The 18417-nt window shown below is 50.2% G+C and overlaps 4 protein-coding genes across 5 annotated transcripts in view; 1 reads left to right on the forward strand and 3 right to left on the reverse strand.

Annotated features, from left to right (window-relative positions):
- The window catches only part of AAAS (aladin WD repeat nucleoporin), an 11948-nt gene extending 10642 nt beyond the window's left edge, over window positions 1-1306 (forward strand). Inside the window, exons 8-14 of the mRNA XM_044679239.1 lie at window positions 45-105; window positions 211-301; window positions 404-497; window positions 578-645; window positions 739-820; window positions 912-996; window positions 1085-1306. Of these exons, the coding sequence (XP_044535174.1) occupies window positions 45-105; window positions 211-301; window positions 404-497; window positions 578-645; window positions 739-820; window positions 912-996; window positions 1085-1291 (688 nt within the window). The 3' untranslated portion in view covers window positions 1292-1306. The remainder of the gene's footprint in view (window positions 1-44; window positions 106-210; window positions 302-403; window positions 498-577; window positions 646-738; window positions 821-911; window positions 997-1084) is intronic.
- Window positions 1307-1363: 57 nt separating this feature from the next.
- On the reverse strand, window positions 1364-4479 carry MYG1 (MYG1 exonuclease). The gene is made up of 7 exons (XM_044677636.1): window positions 4211-4479; window positions 3983-4095; window positions 3716-3875; window positions 2501-2653; window positions 2285-2407; window positions 1923-2104; window positions 1364-1576 (listed from the first exon to the last, which is right to left on the reverse strand). The coding sequence occupies exons 1-7, from the start codon at window positions 4427-4429 to the stop codon at window positions 1384-1386; spliced, it is 1143 nt and encodes a 380-aa protein (XP_044533571.1). The 5' UTR covers window positions 4430-4479; the 3' UTR covers window positions 1364-1383.
- A 211-nt stretch (window positions 4480-4690) lies between these two features.
- Window positions 4691-12702, reverse strand: PFDN5 (prefoldin subunit 5). Of its 2 annotated transcripts, XM_044677823.1 has the most exons (6): window positions 12546-12702; window positions 12359-12461; window positions 11960-11991; window positions 11416-11490; window positions 11240-11345; window positions 4691-4843 (listed from the first exon to the last, which is right to left on the reverse strand). In XM_044677823.1, exons 1-6 carry the CDS (start codon window positions 12615-12617, stop codon window positions 4764-4766), a joined length of 468 nt encoding a protein of 155 aa, XP_044533758.1. In that variant the 5' UTR covers window positions 12618-12702; the 3' UTR covers window positions 4691-4763. The 2 variants fall into 2 exon arrangements, with proteins under 2 accessions (XP_044533758.1, XP_044533759.1); XM_044677824.1 differs by lacking the exons at window positions 11960-11991; window positions 12359-12461.
- A 565-nt stretch (window positions 12703-13267) lies between these two features.
- ESPL1 (extra spindle pole bodies like 1, separase) overlaps window positions 13268-18417 on the reverse strand; it is a 35752-nt gene continuing 30602 nt past the window's right edge. The window contains exons 24-30 of the mRNA XM_044679240.1: window positions 17152-17307; window positions 16831-17001; window positions 16628-16732; window positions 14124-14239; window positions 13929-14012; window positions 13667-13831; window positions 13268-13491 (exon numbers count right to left, since the gene is read on the reverse strand). Coding sequence (XP_044535175.1) covers window positions 13290-13491; window positions 13667-13831; window positions 13929-14012; window positions 14124-14239; window positions 16628-16732; window positions 16831-17001; window positions 17152-17307 — 999 coding nt within the window. The 3' untranslated portion in view covers window positions 13268-13289. The remainder of the gene's footprint in view (window positions 13492-13666; window positions 13832-13928; window positions 14013-14123; window positions 14240-16627; window positions 16733-16830; window positions 17002-17151; window positions 17308-18417) is intronic.

Below are 18417 nucleotides of genomic sequence, written 5' to 3' on the forward strand. Positions count from 1 at the left end.
GGGGCCGGGAGGGGGGATGTGACGCTCAGGTGCTCTCCGTGTAGGGTCTGGGAGGCGCAGATGTGGACCTGTGAGCGATGGCCGACTTTGTCGGGGCGCTGCCAGGTACGAAGGGTCCTGGGATTGGTGGGAGGAATGGGGGGGGGTGGAGCCCCCCAGGATCAGCAGTGTTTGCTCCCATGAGTCACCGGACCTCTTTCCCTGCCCCAGACCGGCTGCTGGAGCCCGGATGGGAACCGCCTGCTGTTCACAGTCTTGGGGGAGCCGCTTATCTACTCCCTGACCTTCCCAGAGCGGAGCAGTGAGAGGGGTTGGGGGGATTCTGGGGAGGGGGTGAAGACCGGGCACACAGGGGTTGTGGGGTGGGAGCTGGAGACCCCTCTCACCTTGAGCCCTTCCCCAGGGGAGGGAAAGGGGCAGGTCGGAGGTGCCAAGACGGCTACCATTGTGGCAGACCTGTCTGAGACTGTGATCCAGACCCCTAACGGGGAGGAAAGGTGAGTGGGGGACCCCTTGGGGAGGGGAAGGGGGGGAAGAATGCCCTCAGGCTCTCCGTCACCCACTGTGTGTCCTCTAGGCTGGGCGGAGAAGCTCACTCCATGGTCTGGGATCCCAGTGGAGAGCGCCTGGCCGTGCTCATGAAAGGTACCGGGGTGGGGGGGGTGTGTGCCAGCTCTGCCCACGGGCACCCCATGGCCCAGCCCCCTCATTCCAACGTGGCCTCACCTCCCCCTACAGGAAACCCCCATGTCCGGCACGGCAAGCCTGTCATCCTCCTGTTCCGGACCCGCAACAGCCCCGTGTTTGAGCTGCTTCCCTGGTCAGTGGCCCCTGTCCTGCCCCCGTCCTGCCCCCGTCTCTGCGGCTCCCCCGTCCCTCCTGCCCCTCACTTGTCCCATCTTGTCTCCCAGCGGCGTGGTGCAGGGAGAGCCTGGCGCCTGGGCTCAGCTGATCACCTTCCACCCGTCCTTCAACAAGGGTGCCCTCCTCACCGTGGTAAGGGGGCTGCCTGGGGTGGGGGCTGAAAGGGGAGGCCACGGTGGGCTGGGCTCATACTCGGCCTCCCCTTTGCGTCTCTCTGCAGTGCTGGTCCACGGGCCGAATCGCCCACATTCCTCTGTATTTTGTCAATGCCCAGTTCCCCCGCTTCAGCCCCATGCTGGGCCGGACCCAGGAGCCTCCTGCTGGAGGAGGGGGCACCACCTACATGCCTCTGTTTACTGAGAACACTCCAATTTCCAGCTCCTGGGACCCCTGTCCAGGAACCTCCTGGTCCCCCAACAGCCATTAATAAACCTTCTCTTCATCCCCTTCCCTTCTGGTCTGCTTAATGACATGGGAGCCGGGAGGAAGAAATCAGAGCTTGGGCACCTGCACAGAATTTTATTGCGATGTGTTAGGAGGCAGAGGGGTTTGGTGCTGGGTCAGGGTGGCCCGGGCCATACTCAGGGCACCTTCTCTGGTGCGGTGCCCACCAATGAAGCCGTTGGCATGGACGAAGATACAGCCAGGGATGCCGCTAATCTGGTCCAGGGCCTCGTCTCGGAGACCCTGCCATTGCTCAGGCAGGGGCAGCCTGTGAGCAGAGACAGTGAAGAAGGTTGGGAGGTTGTGAGGGGCAGAACTGGAATCTGAGGCAGGAGCCATCATGTGGGGACCAGCTGGCCAGGTTATGGGGAGCAGGCGCAGACCTGGGGCGCAGGAAGCTGCACTTGGTTTGGGGCATGGATGGCTTAAGAATTCTTTAGGTCTGACTACACATGAGTTACAGGACTCTGTCTTGTTTTTTTCCCCTTTGGGGTGTGTGTGATGGGAAGGGAAATGTTTTTTAACTGGAAACCAGCAGCTGAGCTAGAAGAGGCTCTGGGCCAGGGGAGGGATGGGGTAGACTGGGGGAGGACGGAGGGTCTGTGGGGCCTCACCTGCTCTCAAAGGAGTGAAGCTCTTTCGGCACACACTGAACCCGCCACTGACCGTTCTGGTCAGGGTAGAGCACGAAGGCAATGGGCACTACGGGCGTCAGCCCAGACTCCAGATCAAACAAATGGTCCTTCCAGGGACATCCACCTTGAGACAGCTCTATAATCTCTCCACTTGAGTCCACCTTGGGGAAGAAAGTGAGGTTGGGGTGGGCTTGGCTTCATCCCTTTGTCTCCAATTGTAGCTATGTTTAAAGGAGTTGTGAAAGTAGAGAGAGCAAAGCCAGGTGCCTGGAGCTGTGTGAGCCTCAGCATGGCGCCTGGTATACAGTAGGTGCTTAGGAAATGCTTCTTTCCTTTCCTACCTGGAATCGAGTGGCCAGGGCCTCTTCCACAAGCGCCCGGGCAGGAAGCCAGCTTTGTTTATAGAACTCTAGCCTCTGGAGGAACTCCTCACGTACTAGCTCCATGGCCCGGTGAAAGCCAGCCTGGAAACAGAAGTAAGGTCAGCATTTGGTTGCAGACTTTGCTGGGACCTAGAAAGGCAGAGTCCTCCCCTCTCCTCCCTCCACCAGTCCTACCTCTGTGTCCTGATTCGGCTGGTTCCAGGTGGGGTTCAGCCGCGCCACCCGAGCGCTCAGAGTGGTGGTCAGTGCATAGCGAGGCTTTCCTCCTTCCCACTGAGAAATCCCATTGTCTATGGCATCAACCTCCTCCACAAAATACTCGTACATCTGTAGGAAAGGGCAGAGGTTTGAGGCTGTCACTGAGAATATAAACCTTTGTATCCTCGCTTAACAGGAGAGGGAGCTCGAGGCCCCTAGGGGGGCTGAGACTACACCCCTTAGCAGTTGGCATGGAAGGCTGGCCACAGCCCCCACCTCTCTGGGGCTCCCTGCCCTCAGGTAGAATGGAAAGCACAGAAGGGCCTTTAAAGACCCCAGGCTGACTGTTCCAGTGTGGGGCCAGGATGCAAAACTTCGGTCCCTCACAGATTTCTTTCCTATCATAAAACAAGAGAACTCGTGGGATGCACTGAAGTTTTGCCAAAGCAATCTTTCCAAACCACCACAAGGCAGGTGCTGCAAATCTCTCATGTCCCCCTTGAAGATCAGTTAAGCACCTCCTTCAAAGGGGTGTCCCCAAGGTGCTTGGTGTAGAAGAAGGCCCTGAACTCCCGTACTGCCCCAGCAAAGAGAGGTTTCTCCATTCCCAACAACTTCATTTTAAAATGCAAAGACCTTCCCTAGCTCAGGGCTGTACAGAAGCTGGCAGTAGGATGGGCTGATCCCAATTTGGGGCTAGGAATGCCTTTTTTTCTTTTAAACCTTTACTATCTACCTTAGAATCCATCGATTCCAAGGCAGTAGGGCAGTAAGGGCTAGGCTTGCCCAGGGTCACACAGTGAAGTGTGATTTCCATTTTATATGTCCTGAGGATGAATAGCTAAAACATGTATCTTTGTAAGGAAGGGAGAAGGATCACATATGGATGGGAGCTGATCATCCTGATTTTTTCGCAGGGGTCCCCAGGTCGAGCTATTCTTGTACCCCAGAATGGAAAGGATTAGGTACAATGATGGTGATCACAGGGTCGTTTATGTGTATTGTAGATGGCTTAAACTGCACTAAGTTTGTGGGGACACATTCCTTGGGGTTTTTTTTTCACAGAATAGACCCTCCAATCAACCCTGCAAGCCACACCATTCTGCCCCCATTCTACAAATGGGACCACTGAGGCAAGCTGAGCCCACTGTCCATACAGGTTCATGGAGGGCCCGGGCTGGGACTCCACACCTTGTCATAGACGGTCTCCACGGTGCGGTCATCGATGGTGGTGCCCAGCAGCTGGGCCAGGAGTCTCTGGCCGAAGTGCAGGTAGACCAGGCCCGCGCTGCTCAGCTTCGTCTGCCAAGGCTTGCCGGGCCGCAGGGAACTCATGGACTCGCGGAAAGACCTAGGGAAGGCAAGGCCGGGCTGAAGGGGGCCGGCAGGACAGTAGCACCCGGCAGGGGGCCACTGCAGCGAGGGCCTGGGGATGCGGGGCCGGGCCCGGGCCCGCACCTCTGGTGATGGTCATAGCGGTGTCTTTGAGGGTCGTACTCGCCGCCCACGTCCACCACCACGTCGCAGGTGGCCAGCAGCGCCGGGTCTCGGGTGCGCAGAATCTCGGCCTCCTGGGGGGACAGGGAGGAGGGGGCGGGGCCGTGAGGCGACGCGTGCTCCCTCCCCGCTCGCGACCGCCTCACGTCCACGCACGGAGGGAGGAGAGCCCCACCCCGCCCCCGGTACCCGGTACTCGGGCAGCAGCCTCAGCAGCGCGCACGCCAGCGCCTCGTCGCAGTGGAAGGTGCCATTATGGGTCCCGATGCGGGGACGGGCCGGCGCCATGGACTCAGCGCGGGGCCGTTTGGGGGATGGGGCGGGTTGGAGGCCCAGCCGTCGAGAGGGCCGCAGCGGTGTGGACGGAAGCGCCAGGAAGAGGAGGCTGCGGAGGAAGAGGTGACCCATACAGAACCCGGGAGGCGGAGGCCCCGAACACTGCCGGAAGAGCACGCGCCACTTCCGCCCCGCAGCAGCGTCCAGCAATGTTCTACGGAGCGTAGGCAAACGGCCCCGCCCCTTCCCCCCACCGCGGCCCGCCTGCCGCCTAGCGTCACTTCCTGAACTTGACAGCTCCTTTCCCGCCTGGCGCCACTTTCGGGGTGGAGCCTAACTTCCCCTCCTCCCTCCCCCCAGGGATCCGCGCGGAGAGGAAAAGAGACACGAGGCCCAGGACTGGGCCCGGCGGGCGCATTTATTGTGAGATTCCGTACACGCCCCTCGGTCCCATCCCCCGCCCCCCTCAGGCTTTGGCCGCCGCCGCCTGGGACGCCCCCAGCGCCGTGAGCTGCTGAATCTTCTGGCTCATCATCTCCATGATAGCTGCGGGAGAGAGGCACAGGGTTAGGGGTCAGGAGTCAGTGAACCCTTTATATCTCGATTCTCAGGGGAGGCTGCCGGGCAGGCGGCTACGGTGCCCAGCGCCGACTGTGGCCTCCCAGCCCAATGGAGGTGGTGTAGGGCAAGACTGATGGGCCGGGAAAGGTCATCGGGGGCTGGCGGCCGAGATCGAGCTCCGGGGAGCCTCCGAGAGAAGAGGATGAGCCAGTAAAGGCACAGAGGGTCCCGGGGAGGGAGCTGGTGTGACTGGCTCAACCCGCACTGCCGAGACTGGAGTAGAGAGTCGGGCCAGCCCGGGATGGGAAAGATTGGTTCAGAGCTGGGGAAGGGGGAGGGACATCCCTGTGGGCTATAAAATAGTCCAAGCATGGCTGGAATCAGGGTGGAGTGGGTCCTGAGTGGGAGCCCTGGATGGCCACCCATGTGGATGAGTGAATGAAGTCCCAAGTAGAGGAGGCTATTAAGGAAGGGCACAGCTTGGAGAGGCACATTTAGAAGAAGCAGGAAAGGAGCTGGCAGCCACAGGACACAGCTTGCAGGGGAGGAGGGTGGACTGAGGTGCAGCAGCATTAAACCAGGATGGTCCAGGCCCAGGGGCCCCCTCCTGAGAAGTCACAACTCTGAACTTCAGAGGTCCACAGGGCCCTAATTCTGCCCTGAACTCTGGTGAAGCTGGGAAGGCCAAGCAGGGCCAACTACCCAACCAAAAGCCAAAGAATCTGCTAATCACCTCCAGAAAGGAGTCTCAAGAACATGATCATCAAAATGCAAAACTTGGGCATCAAAGAAAAAATATTGGTAGCATAGAGAACTAAAGGCAAGACTATACAAGACCTGGAAGCTTCTAGTAAAACTGAGAGATCATGGAATATTTGAAAAGGCAGGAGATACAAACAAGAATAACAACTGCAAAAAGCTGAAGGGAAAAAATGGACCTTTAATGGAAGAGAAGACTTTCAAGAATTTCTGATGAAAAGACTAGAGCTGAGTGGGAACTCTGAAATACTAAAACAAGAGAGTTCAGAAAAAACTAGAAAATAAATTTCTCAGGGAATTAGGGGGAATTCTATGATATGATAAATTCTGTGGGGGGAGAAGAAAGAAATGTCTCTTGAGAATCTGAACATCTTCAAAGAGTATTGAGGATACCTATAGGATGGCTATTCACCAAAGTAAGAGCAGGCAAGTAGAACATGACATATATGAAGACAGTGAAGTGAGTCCAAACAAGAAAAACAACCTTGAAAAAATGAACTTGGATCACTGTGATGACCAGCCCTGTCTGCAGAGATACAAGGTACACAGACCCTTCTGTGGATTCTTTCTGCCTGACCATGCTTATTCTTACCAAGTATTTTAACCTACTTTTCTTTCAATCAGGGTTTTAGATGAGAAGGGGCAACAGTGCTATCCAAAGAAAGAGAGCCACTAATATTTTTTTTAAAGTACAGAAGAAAAAGTTGTGAGGGGAGCAACAAGCAGGACAGTTTTTAAAGTAATGTATAGGGTTTTACCACATTCTTTGAAAAAAGCACATGGTACAAAATGGAGATTGGTTATTTTATATAGAACTCTTTGCTTTTACTGTATGTATTAAAATGTTTATTGGTGTTTAAATTTAGAATAATTTTTTTTTTCTAAAAAGAAAAATCACTGATCTTTGTATTGGAAAAGAATTTTAGGTTTATTAAATGAGGACCTAAGTTTTGGAGAAAGAAACCATAGCAAGTATCTCTTTTAAGTCTGTTATAAATACACATGATCTCAAAACTAATCAGGGCAAAGGCAATAAAAGCTTCGATAAACTGATTCATTTTTGTGCTCACCCTCTGAGATCATCCAGCCCAAACGAATGGGAGCTCTTTGAAGGGAAGAACATGTTTTTGTCTTTCTTTGTATGCCTACACTTAGCCAAGTGCCTGGCACACAGTAAGCACTTCATAAATTCTTACTGACTTCTAAGAATAAAGAAGTTACAAATGCTAAGGAGATGGAACATTACAAAAATGAAACACTGTAGCTTGAGAGAACATGATTACTAAACACATAACCTGTGCCTCTACCCCACCCAATACGGCTGTCAATCAATCCATTGGTCACCAGGCACTTATTGAGTCCCTATGGACCACTGTTGCTAGAGACCAGGAAAGCAAATAAAAAGCCAGTTTATGAACTCAAGTAAGTATGGGATATATACAAAATAAACAAAATGATTGAGGGAAAGGTCTAGAGGATTTAGTCAGGGAGAGCAGCCTTTGCAAAGTTGTAGAGATGGGAGACAGAATTCTTTTACAAGGAAAAGAAAGTCTTTCAGTTTACTTAGAATTTAGCTGGTTTGTGAAGGAGTTTAAATGTCAATGAGAAGATTTTGAGTAGCCACTAAAGCTTCTTAAACAGGGTAGTGATGTGGTCAAAGTGACATTTTTTTAAAACCCTAACTTTCAGTCTTAGTAACAACTCTTAAGAAAGAAGGGCAAGGGGCTAGGCAAATGTCTGAGGCCAAATTTGAACCCAGGTCCTCCTGATTCCAGGCCTGGTGCTCTACCAACTATGCTACCTAAGTGCCCCTCAGACCTACATTTTAGGAATATCAGTTTGACAGCTATGTGGAGGCTAGATTAGAAAGACAAGGTAGGGACAAAAAGATATTAAACTGTGCATACCCTTGGACCCATTGATATTGCTACTAGGTCTATATTCCAAGGGCCCAGAATACAAGCATATTGATAGCTGCTTTTTCTGTGATGGCAAAGAATGGGAAATTAAGGGGATGCCCATCAATTGAGAAATGACTGAGCGAGTTATAAATGTGATGGCATACTATCGTGGTATAAGAAATGATGAAAGGGATAGTTTTAGGAAAACCTGGGAACATCTGTAGAACAAATGCATAAGGAAGGAAACAGAACCAGGAGAACAATTTATACACTAGCAACAATAATCAACTTTGAAACAGACTTATTAACTCTAACTGACACAAACCACATTTCCAAAGGCCTCATGCTGAAACATGCTATCCCATCTCCAGACAGAATGCTGACGGACTCAAAACTACAGACTGCTTCCTTCTTTCCTTCTTTACAAGGCGAAGCTTGGAATTTGTTGCATGCCTCTACATATGTGTAATGGGTTTGATTTTCCTTGTCTTCTCAAGAGGTTAGGGAGGTAGAAGAATATGGGAAAGAATTTGGAACTGAAAATAAAATCAAACCATTTGAGGCAGAGAGACCTATTTGAAAGAAGACTCCTCTGTGAAAGTGAATGAAGTCCTGAAATAGGGGGGTTTATTGCATCAGAAAGGGATGGCTATGACAGATAGACTTGGCAACTGATTAGCTATAAGGGGAAGAATAAGAATGAAGAGTCAAGGATTAACCAGACAACAATCATTTTTATCAAGTGTCTATTATGTGCTTTAGAAAATGACTTGTAGGTTATAAACTGAGACCACCAATTACATTGTAATGCCTTAGAAAGAAATAGAAAAGTTAGGCATGAGTTGGGTTTAGGAAAAAAGATAATAATGAGTTCTATTTTTGGATATGTTGAGTTTGAGATGTCTGTCTGACTTGACTGGACAATCGGAGGTACAGAAATGAGGCTCAGAAAAGTGCCGAAGGCTGGATGTGTAGTTTGAGAAATCCTCTGCACAAAGATGCACTAAATCTATGGGAGCTAAAGAGATCATTAAGATAGTATATAGCAGGGGTCGGCAACGTATGTCTCTTGAGCCATATCTGGCTCTTTCTGCAGGAGCCATAAAGTCAATTTTTTTTCAGGCGCTGTTACAGGAGCGGCACTGTGAGCACTGTACAGCTTTCACGAAATTACATTTTTATAAACGTGGCATTTATGGCTCTCATGGCCAAAAAAGGTTGCTGACCCCTGGTATATAGAGAAAAAAGGAAAAGACCCGAGGGAGAACCCTGTGTACCTACCTAGGAATACAATTACAGCAGTTCTAAACAGATCTATTCGAACAAGCTGTTGTTGATGCTGAAAATGGGAAACGGATCCATGAAAAGACAATATTTCAATTATCACCATTTCTTAGAGAAATTTAACTGATTTAATATAGTCCCTACAATGAAAAGGCCAGAGAAGCCTTGAAAAACCACCTCGGCAAGCAAAGAAATGAGACATGGGAGCTAAGAGTTAAAAAAGCTTGGAGTTTAAGATCAATTTTTAAAAGTTGCATACATAAGGCAACAGAAGATTATGAAGTACTTATCCCTTGCCCCCTGACAAGAAAAAAAAAAACAAAACAGTAGAAAGGAAGCAAGCTTGCTGGTAGCTTGTTTTAAGATCCCACTGTGTGATTTATAATGATGAAAAAGCTTAGTCTTGGAGAAAAGTTGAGCGGCTAGATATGGCCAAATACATATGGATAAATCTTTGTGGAGAGTGACACAATCTTAAAGATATTAACTGATCAATTTTTCAAGCTATTTCAAGAGCAAGAAATTCCAAAAGAATAGAAAAGATCACAAAATAATATTACAAAAAAAGGTGTCCAAAAACCAACTATTGGCTCTTTTCTCATTTCTTTTTCTTTTTTTTTTACAGTAGACTCAAATATTTAGTTACACAGACAGAAGGATATAAAAGAAGGTAAGATCTTGCTGTACTAATTTTTCTCAATTACAAGTATGCATTTGAAGCAAAAATGATTATAAACAAAATAAAAACAAATGAATATTGAACAAACATAATATGTGACTGTAATCTAAGTGGCCCAGAGGATGAATTACTGGGTCTATGGTGAGGAAGACCCGAGTTCATATGCAGCATCAGACATTTCCTGGTTATGTGACCCTGGGCAAGTCACTTACCAACCTCTGCCTTAGTTTCCTCATATATAAAACGAGGATAACAATAGCAGACACCTCCCAGGGTTTTTGTAAGGATCATATGAGACAATAATTATAAAGACCTTAGCACAGTGCCTGGCACATACATAGTAGACGCTATGTAAATGTTAGCTATTATTACTAATGGAACTATCCAGAATTCAGAGAAACTTAGAAAGATTCCTATGAATTGATATAAAGTAAAACAAAACTAAGGTAACATGTAGAATTAATATGTTAACGTAAGGGAAGAAAAACATTAAAATACATTAGAATTCAATGCAAAGACCTTTAAAAAAAGTCTTTACTCCAGAGAACTAATGCTGAAATATAATTCTTCTCTTTCCGTAAAGAGGTAAGAGATTACAGATACAGAAAAAAACATATACCGTCAGATGAGGTCAAAGTAAGATGGTTTCTTCTTCTGAAGTTTTAATACTTCACAAGAGAAGGGGCTACTGAGAGAGTAGAAAATGACAGCAAAGTAAAAAAGCATAAACAAAACATCTTCCAAAATGCATTTGATATGGTAGATTAAACACCATATCTTTAAAGATTCTGTTCCTACAAGATGTCTCAATGCCTATACTAAGGTCATACAAGATTCTAGGACAGATGGAGCTATGGGCATAACTTTATTAAGAATCTCTAAATAGTGGCATCCAGTGAGGCATAAAAGACATGCTCACCAAAGGTCTGCCAGGGACAGAGAGATTCCCTTGAGCTTCTCCAGAGGTTCCTATTCACAGAAGACATTGTGTGGAAAGCACTGGAACTCCAGAATATAGAAAGAAGAAAAGGCACTCCAAAGAGATAAGTCTTGCAATCAACTCAGGAAAAAACAAGTGGATGAGGAATGAATATTGCCCAAATTCTGACACACAGTTATAGAGAGTCCATTGAGTTAAAGGTTATATATCTATTGCAGACTGCCAACAAGCTGGATCTTGAATTGAGGAAGAAGTTAAAATTAGGTTGATTGCACTCGGGGAGCTAAACAGCATGCTCCATAATCCCACTGTTTCCTGCCACAAAAGCCCTTCTTTTATCTGCAAGCATTTGTAGTCGATGGTAAGTGTATGAATCACAGAATGCTAAAATCTCAAAAGAATCCCTATCCAAAGACCCAAAGTGCAGTGAAAAGGGGCTTGGGTGGGCAAAAGCAGGAGGTGGCATATGACCAAAGATGTCTTTAGTGCAAGAAGTTCCCTAACAGATGGACAGACTGCAACTTTGGCACTGTGGAAATATTAAAGAGCCAGGGGGATGCTTGCATACAGAGCAACAGCAACAGAGAAAGTAGATAACAGGGAGGATAACCACTTATGTATGGCTTGAGGTGCAATCTGCCCCTTGGGGGGGACACCCACATGAATGAAGTCACAGGTCTTAGGATGTCCATGCTCTTATCCTGCTAAATTGGGATCTCTGGCCAAAGCAGGCAGTCTGGATAGAGGCCAGGGCACTCGATATGTGGTAACTGCCCACTCAGGGAAAGGCAAAGGCAGCCCCAAACCCCTGGTCTCACCCTGCTTCATGGCGTGCTTCTCCTGCAGAGCTGGCTGGATTTTCTCCATCTGCTTAGTGAGGAAGTCAATCTTCCTCTTGAAGAAGTCTTTAGCATCATCTGCCGACTGTGACAGGAGAGGAAGTTAAGGAATGCTGGGGCGGGGAGCCCCCTCTTCCAGCCTCTCCCCATCTCACCTTCTCCACATAGTAGCCGGTTCCTACGTCAATCAGAACATGCTCCACATCATGTAGCTTCCCAGGAACATACATCTGATGGGTGAGGATTAAGGAAAGGGCTAGCTCCCTGCTCAAAAGCCATGAAACACATGAAGGGAAACCAGGGGTCTCGAAGCTACAGAGTTGTGGGCTTGGAAGGGACAGTGGAAGAAAAAGGTCAAGGGGCCCTTCACCTGAAGATCACAGCGAGGTCTTCCCCAAAAGCCATTGGGGGGGGGGGCTCCCGGACTGAGAAGGGAGGCCTCCCGGGGGTCTAACAGTCACCTCTGCCTTCCCTTACACCCATGCCCCACCGGCATGCTGGAGGCTGGTGCCACAAGGGGCTGGGCAGTCCCAGGGAGGCTTCTTCCGCCCCTCGGCCACCTGAATGCTGGCCGGCAGTCTTACCTGGGTGCTAGCCTGAGCTCTAAGGGGTGAGAGCCGGCCAGGTATAAAGCGGAGCTTAAGGAAATAATAGGAAGTAGCGCTCTCCCCCAGACCTCCTTCTAAATGGGAAGGATACAGAACTGGTCAATGGGACGAGCAAGTCTTTCCCTGTGAAGGTAACACACAGACATCTAGGGAAGGCAGGCAAGGTACTAAAGGAGCCCCACCCGGGACTTTTTCCGGGCCGGTCCCCCTTGAGTGGAAGCGGGGGGGGGGGGGGGGGTGGGCCTCTGTGCACGCGGCCTTCCAACAAGCAAAGGGAAGAAACTGAAGGCGTTCGAGGGGGGGGAGGGGAGGCTGGGTTCGGAATTCCACTTCTCCAAAGACAGGTTAACGGCGCGGAGGATTAGGAGCCGCTGCCCATGCCCGAGGCGGCCTTCTCTCCCGGCCCATCCCTCTTCGGCGGCCGTCTACTCCGCTCCCCTCCCAAGCCCCAGCGGCTCCAGCCCCCTCCCCCCGGTCCCCTCTCCCATACCCTCATTGCTCTTGTTGAGCACGTTCAGACACTCCTTGGCCTCCACATATTTGGTCTGAACCACCTTGAGCTGCGCGATGGACGAGGACAGAAACTCCACCTCCTGCGGCGGGGGGAAGAAGGAAGCAAGAATGAGGAAGGGCCCGGCGGACGCCAGGAACCCCGGGCGCCCCGGGCCCGGCCGCACCTGGTCCATCTGATTCTTGAGCAGCTCCAGCTGCGGCAGCGATAGCTCCGTGATGTTCACCGACTGCGCCATGTTGGGAGGTTGGGCTGGGGCGGGGCGGGGCGTGGCAGGCCGGGCGCGGGGAGCGCTCTAGCCGCCCGCCCGCCTCGTCTCTATGGCGCGGAGGGCCGCCCTTCTCGCGGACCCTCTCTATGGTCCCCACCGCTGCTGGGGATCCACCAGGTAGCCAGCCACGGACTGGAAATATCGCGCGTGAGTGTTGCGCTTGGGGATGGGGCTCAGCTCCGCCCGGAGGAATAGAGGGCAGTGTGGTCCCGGGGGAGAGCCCGCCAGCTGGGGAAGTGCTGCCCTGCCAAGCCTCTCCGCGGGCAGTTCAGCAATGATAGAGAAGGGCCTTCCTCTCCCGAGAGTGCTAGCCCAGGCGGTGGCCTGGCTCCTGGCGGCCAGACGACCCTCCGCAACGCCTAACAGCCCCGGAGGGAAAGGTTGCGATTAAGCAGGCCAGGGTTTTGGTCAGCCCCAACCCCCACTAGACCTCGCCCTGGGACTGAACCTAGAAAGAAGGCGGCCCAAAGCGCCAAGCGACAGGAAGGGGCTTCAGCGACTCCTTCAGAAAAACCAGGCGGCAGCAAAGGTCAAGCGATAACTTTATTAAAGTGACATAAAACACGGACATGGAAAACGTCATTTAAATAGGGGGGAGGGTCAAACACTAAAACTGGAGAAACTGGAGGCCTGGAGAGGTCACTGGAGGGACACAGGCAAGCCGTAGGCCACCGGGGCGGCTCCAATGAGGTACTTGAGTCTGGGGGCCTGCCGGGCCTGGATGACATAGGGAAGGAGGGGGGCTCCGGGGCCCGCCCCCAGCCAGCCCTGCAGCAGCGCTTCAGTGTAGCGGTCTATTTCTCGGTCTGTCACATCCCACAGGTTCCCCAGGAAGAGGGGGCTGAGGGAACAGAGGGAGAGGCTAAGAATATCCCTCCCTACCCCCCACCCTCCCTGCCAGCCCATCTGGGGTCAGGGTGGAAGTGAAGGCGAAGGCGGGCCCCTAGGAGGAAGGCAAGGGGACCCCCACGGGAGGGCCCAAAGCGGGGAGGATGAGACAGGGAGAGGGCACTCACCAGCCTGCAATAACGTATTTGAGGACGATGCCAGCTCCTTCCAGGCGCCCATGCACGGCCAGGGCAGCGCTGCTACATCCGAACAGCAAGGCCACTGCTCGGCAGTTGAGCCGCTGGATGGCTTGACCATCCAGGAAGGAGGCGCCAGCCCCATGGCCTGCATAACTGATGCAGGTGCAGGATGAGCCCGAGTGCCCTCTCTGCAGTGCCCCACTGTGCCAGCCCCCCATTCCCAGCCCACTCCTGTCCCTCAAATACTCACATGTACAGATCATGCTCTGTCAGGGCCGCCTGGAGCTGTTCCTGGCTGGGGGCCTCCCCAACCAGCCCCTTCCAGCCAGCCTCACTGTGGAGAGGAACAAAGTGTAAGGAGGTACAAGGGCCAAGCCTAGGAAAGTGTGCACTGAAGAAGTGGAGAGGAGCGCCCAGCCCCTGCAGTCCCGCTCCCATAACCCACCTGCAGAAGCGGGCTCGAAATCGCTCCTCCGTGTTTCCCAGATTGTTCTGGGGGTTCAAGACGTAGAAGGTACTTTGTGGATTCACCCCCCTGTTGAGCACCGATGAAGCCTGGGTCTGCAGTGAAGGGATAAATATACCCGGGTTGGAGGCTGCCTGTCTGGTTATTCCTCTTGCCTTGCCACCACCCTGCTAGACCAGCACTCAAGTCCCAATAGGAGAAAGGTACTGAATGGGGCTGCAGAGGGGTCAGGGGACAGCAGAGGGCAGCAGAGGGCCAGTCAGAGGGAGAAAGGGAACAGTCAGGAGCAAATTTCAAATCAAGTTGGCCTGGATGGGAGCACAGAGAAGGGATTCAGAGGAGAGCACTGCCAAAATGAAGCCAACAAGGGCTTGGAGAGAAACTTCGGGCATGAGCCAGGGGTCTAAGGGCAGAGGAGGCTGGCAGTCATAGAGCCAGCGAAAAAGTGAGAGCAATCAGGCAGTGGGGAGTATCCTGAGGCTGGAGAGCTGGATTCAAGGCATGCAGATGGAGGAACCTTGCCCAGAGCCACATTCAGGCCCACTCAGGATTCTGACCACTCCCCAAGCTGACATGGTACAAAGGATCTTCCCTGCCAGCCCACATTGCCCCATCACATAGCTTCCAGCACCAGGATGTGTTTAGGTAACTGGACTGTGACCTTACATCGAGGAAAGCCTTGACTACTGGCAACAAAGAAGGCAGCCAAGGGAGGAAGGCCCAGACATGAAGTCTGCTTTCTCGAAGAGGATCTTTTTGGGGGTTTGGGGGTAATGTTGAATAGACAAGGTTGACAGAAGACAGGCTGGCAGTGAAACCAGAGTGGGAGTCCCTGAAGTGGAGTCTTTGGGAAAGGCTCCTTTATAGGAGTCCCATCCCTGAATGGAGGTGGAACCTGGGACTCTCCAGCTGGAGAAACTTTCTAGAACATGAACTGGCACATTTTTAAGTTAATCTTGGCTCAATGAAACTTGTCACAGTGAGGCCAGGTTGCTCCTCATGCTCTTACGAGAACCAAGAAATAATGGTTCTTTGAGAGTAGAAGGGAGCATTCTGGGTAGAAAACCGAGCATAGCTAAATGTCATCGCAAACAAATGCAGAGGAGAAACTCCAAAGTTCTGGAGGCACAAGATTCAACCTCACATGTGATCCTAACGTCTGGTGGGGGCCTTGGTCTGTCAGCTTCAGAAGTGGGAGGTGAGGGCTGTGGGAAGACCATGCCTGAAAACAGCAGCAATGCACCTGACAGGGCCCCTGGCCCAGGAGCCAGGGTTCTGTCCTGGGATGGACCAAGCCAGCCCTGAACACTAACGGGCACATGAGATCACTGGTTGTCAAGGGCTTTCTGGCTTGAAGCATGGACAAACCTGACGGGAAGGTCAATGGCAACAACCACGATGAATATGGGATTGCTAGGGAAGCCGGGAAGCCTAGAGTTGGTCACTTTTGTTTAAGTCTCTCCAACAAGAGTCCAGGGGATGGAAGTGCCAGGGCAACAGTCTGTGGGATGAAGCTGTCCCCAATCCTGATCTGAGGGGATCCATACAGAAGATGGGACACAGGAGGTCCTAAGCTCAGCCAAAAGCTCTTAAGGCAATGGTTGATTTTCAGTGAAAGGGACATATCCTAAGAGGCAGCTGGAGGCTCAGTGGATAGAGCCAAGCCTAGAGACTGGAGGCCTGGGTTCCAATCTGGCCTCAGACACTTTCTAGCTGTGTGACCCTGGACAAGTCACTTGACCCCCATTGCCTAGCCCTTACCACTCAATTCTGTCTTGGAACCAATATGGAAGGTAAGGGTTAAAAAGAATGAGGAATTCTAAATGACAGCTGAATGGCGAATCACCTGGTATGTAGGTGGTTCCTAGAATTCTGATTTGTGAGACAGAATGTGATTCTGGCAACTGAAGATACTGCTTTAAAGCATGGAAACCACTAAATGCCTAATTTATGAACTACTTGCAGATGTTTGGTCTAAACAATTCCCTGGCACCTTCTAAATAGTGCCACTGTGATGAGGGCCTTGTGGGTCAGGAAGCTACTCCACCTCTTGATGCTGTAAGATACCATTTAGCTACAGTGTTTAAAAAAAAAGTGCAAATGCTCAGACAATAGGGTGATCCAATTGCTGCACTAAGGACTGTTGCAATCTAGGAAGGTAAAGATTAGGGGAGAAGTACATTTCCTTCGGCATTCAGGCAGAAGGAAGATTCTTCTATAGACCCAGGGGAGAGAAATGGAGGAATGAAGCCCTGTAAAACAGACCGAGTCAGTGGTAGAGGGCCCATGGCCTACATGCTATCCATGAATGTTTAGCAACATTAAAGCAGCAAATGTCTGGGGAAGATAAACCTTCAGGAGAATACTTCAACTCCTCTCTACATTGACCCTGTTCCTCTCACCCCAAAGCCTTCTGCCCTCTGTCAGGTGCCCCCACCACACAGCCCTCCCTTTTCAGGTCTGCTCCCAACCCCAGTGCCCACTTCTCTGATCAGTGAGTAGCTGAGCAGGAATCGGAGTGAAGGTAGCCGAGTGACAGGCTGGGCCCGGAGACTGGGAATGTTCTCCCATGGCAGCTTCTGCAGGTTCTGAGGAAAAGAAAAGAGAAGTTACTATTCTTATCCAGACCTTGCTGGAGGGCAGAACCATCATGTAGGAGGAAAGCCTCACAGAGAGAAGCCCTCACCTTATCTAATACCAGCACCAGGTGCCCATTGCTCTGCCTGGGCTGGCCCTGCACACGTCCAACAGCCTCCTGGAGTAGTTCCTGGGCTCTCTCTGTCTGGGCCTGGCACAGACCCTGGGCTAAAGCCTGAACATCCTGAGGAGAAAGGATATGGGCAGCATCCAGGACCACCTGCAGAGAAAAGTCAGTTATCACCATTTCATACCTATGAGGAGGGTCTCTGGATGGGTAACACTTGTGGGATGTAGGACTGATCTCCGGAGAGATCCGATTAACCTCCTTGCCTGCCTTTTCCCTCCCAACCCTTTCTCTTTAGCTCACTTGTAGCAGGGTCGAGTCAGGAAACTTCCAACCACACTTCATTAGTGAGTCTGTTAGGCAGGAGGCCTCCTGGGTCAGGCTTGGATCTCCAGTGGATGGCACCAGCATCACCTTCCAACAACCTAGCACATGTTTCTCCAGGGAAGTGATAAGAACCTAAAATAGAGGAGGGGAGAAATGAGATAATAAATTATATTACAGAGCTTGAGCCCTGGAAAATTTTTATGACAATTGACCCACATTGACACCAAACCATACAAAATGGAGAGAAAGAAAAGCAAGGCTCAGAAGGGGACAGTGAGACCAAAGTAGTCACATGTAAAACTTAAAACAAAACAAACAAATAAATTAGTCTCAGGTACTAGAAGAGCTTAAAAAGGAATTAAAAAATCAAAGAGAGGTGCAAGAAAAATGGGGGGCGGGGGGGAATGAAAGTGATACAAAAAAGAAAACAGATTAAAAAACAAAATTAGTCAAGTGGAAAAAGAGGGAAAATAATCCTAGGTGAAAGGCATTCCATGAAAAGTGGAATTGACTAAATAGAAAAGAAGGTTCAAAAGGTCATGGAAGAACATCAAGAAACACTAAAACAAAATAAAAAGAATGAAAAAATAGAAAGGATGAAATATCACAATGAAAAAAAAAACAACTGACCTGGAAAAGATTCAGGAGAAACAATCAAAGAATTATTGGGATACCTGGAAGTCATGATCAAAATAAAAACCCCAAACACCTAGAAATCATATTATAAGAAATTATCAAAGAAAACTGCCCTGATGTCTTTGAATAAGAGGGTAAAATAGAAACTGAAAGAATCCACAGATCACCTCCCTACTATAAATCCCCAAAAGACAGGAATATCATAGCCAAATTTAAGAGCTCCCAGGCCAAGGAGAAAATATTGTATCAGAAAGAAACAATTCAAATATCATGGAGCCCTAGTCAGGAATACACAGGACCCAGAAGCTTCTATATTGAAAGATTGGAAGGCTTGGAATATAGCATTTCGAAAGGCAAGGGAGTTGTAAAAAATAATAAAGGAATTGCCTACCCATCAAAACTGACTATACTTTTCTGGGGAAAAAATGATCATTTAATAAAATAGAAGATTTCCAAGGATTCCTGATGAAAAGATCAGACCTAAACAGAATATGTGATGTCTAAATACAAAATTCTAGAGAATCATAAAAAGGTAAATAAGAGAAAATTTAAGGGACTCAATAAGGTTGACTTGTTTATATTCATATATGGAAAATTGTAACTCAA

The sequence above is a fragment of the Gracilinanus agilis genome, chromosome 5 (assembly GCF_016433145.1).
Source record: "Gracilinanus agilis isolate LMUSP501 chromosome 5, AgileGrace, whole genome shotgun sequence".
Classification (NCBI taxonomy): Eukaryota; Metazoa; Chordata; class Mammalia; order Didelphimorphia; family Didelphidae; genus Gracilinanus; species Gracilinanus agilis.

What these genes read in the sequence shown, in the direction of transcription:
- MYG1 (XM_044677636.1), bottom strand. Translation starts at nt 4,429, where the DNA reads ATGGGTCACCTCTTCCTCCGCAGCCTCCTCTTCCTGGCGCTTCCGTCC. An exon ending in TGGAGACCGTCTATGACAAG is followed by an intron (nt 2,654 to 3,715) that starts GTGTGGAGTCCC and finishes CCTTTCCTACAG; the next exon opens with ATGTACGAGTATTTTGTGGA. An exon ending in AGCCGAATCAGGACACAGAG is followed by an intron (nt 2,408 to 2,500) that starts GTAGGACTGGTG and finishes TTCTGTTTCCAG; the next exon opens with GCTGGCTTTCACCGGGCCAT.
- PFDN5 (XM_044677823.1), bottom strand. Translation starts at nt 12,617, where the DNA reads ATGGCGCAGTCGGTGAACATCACGGAGCTATCGCTGCCGCAGCTGGAG. An exon ending in TCAAGAATCAGATGGACCAG is followed by an intron (nt 12,462 to 12,545) that starts GTGCGGCCGGGC and finishes CCCCCGCCGCAG; the next exon opens with GAGGTGGAGTTTCTGTCCTC. An exon ending in TCGTCCCATTGACCAGTTCT is followed by an intron (nt 11,491 to 11,959) that starts GTATCCTTCCCA and finishes CTCACCCATCAG; the next exon opens with ATGTATGTTCCTGGGAAGCT.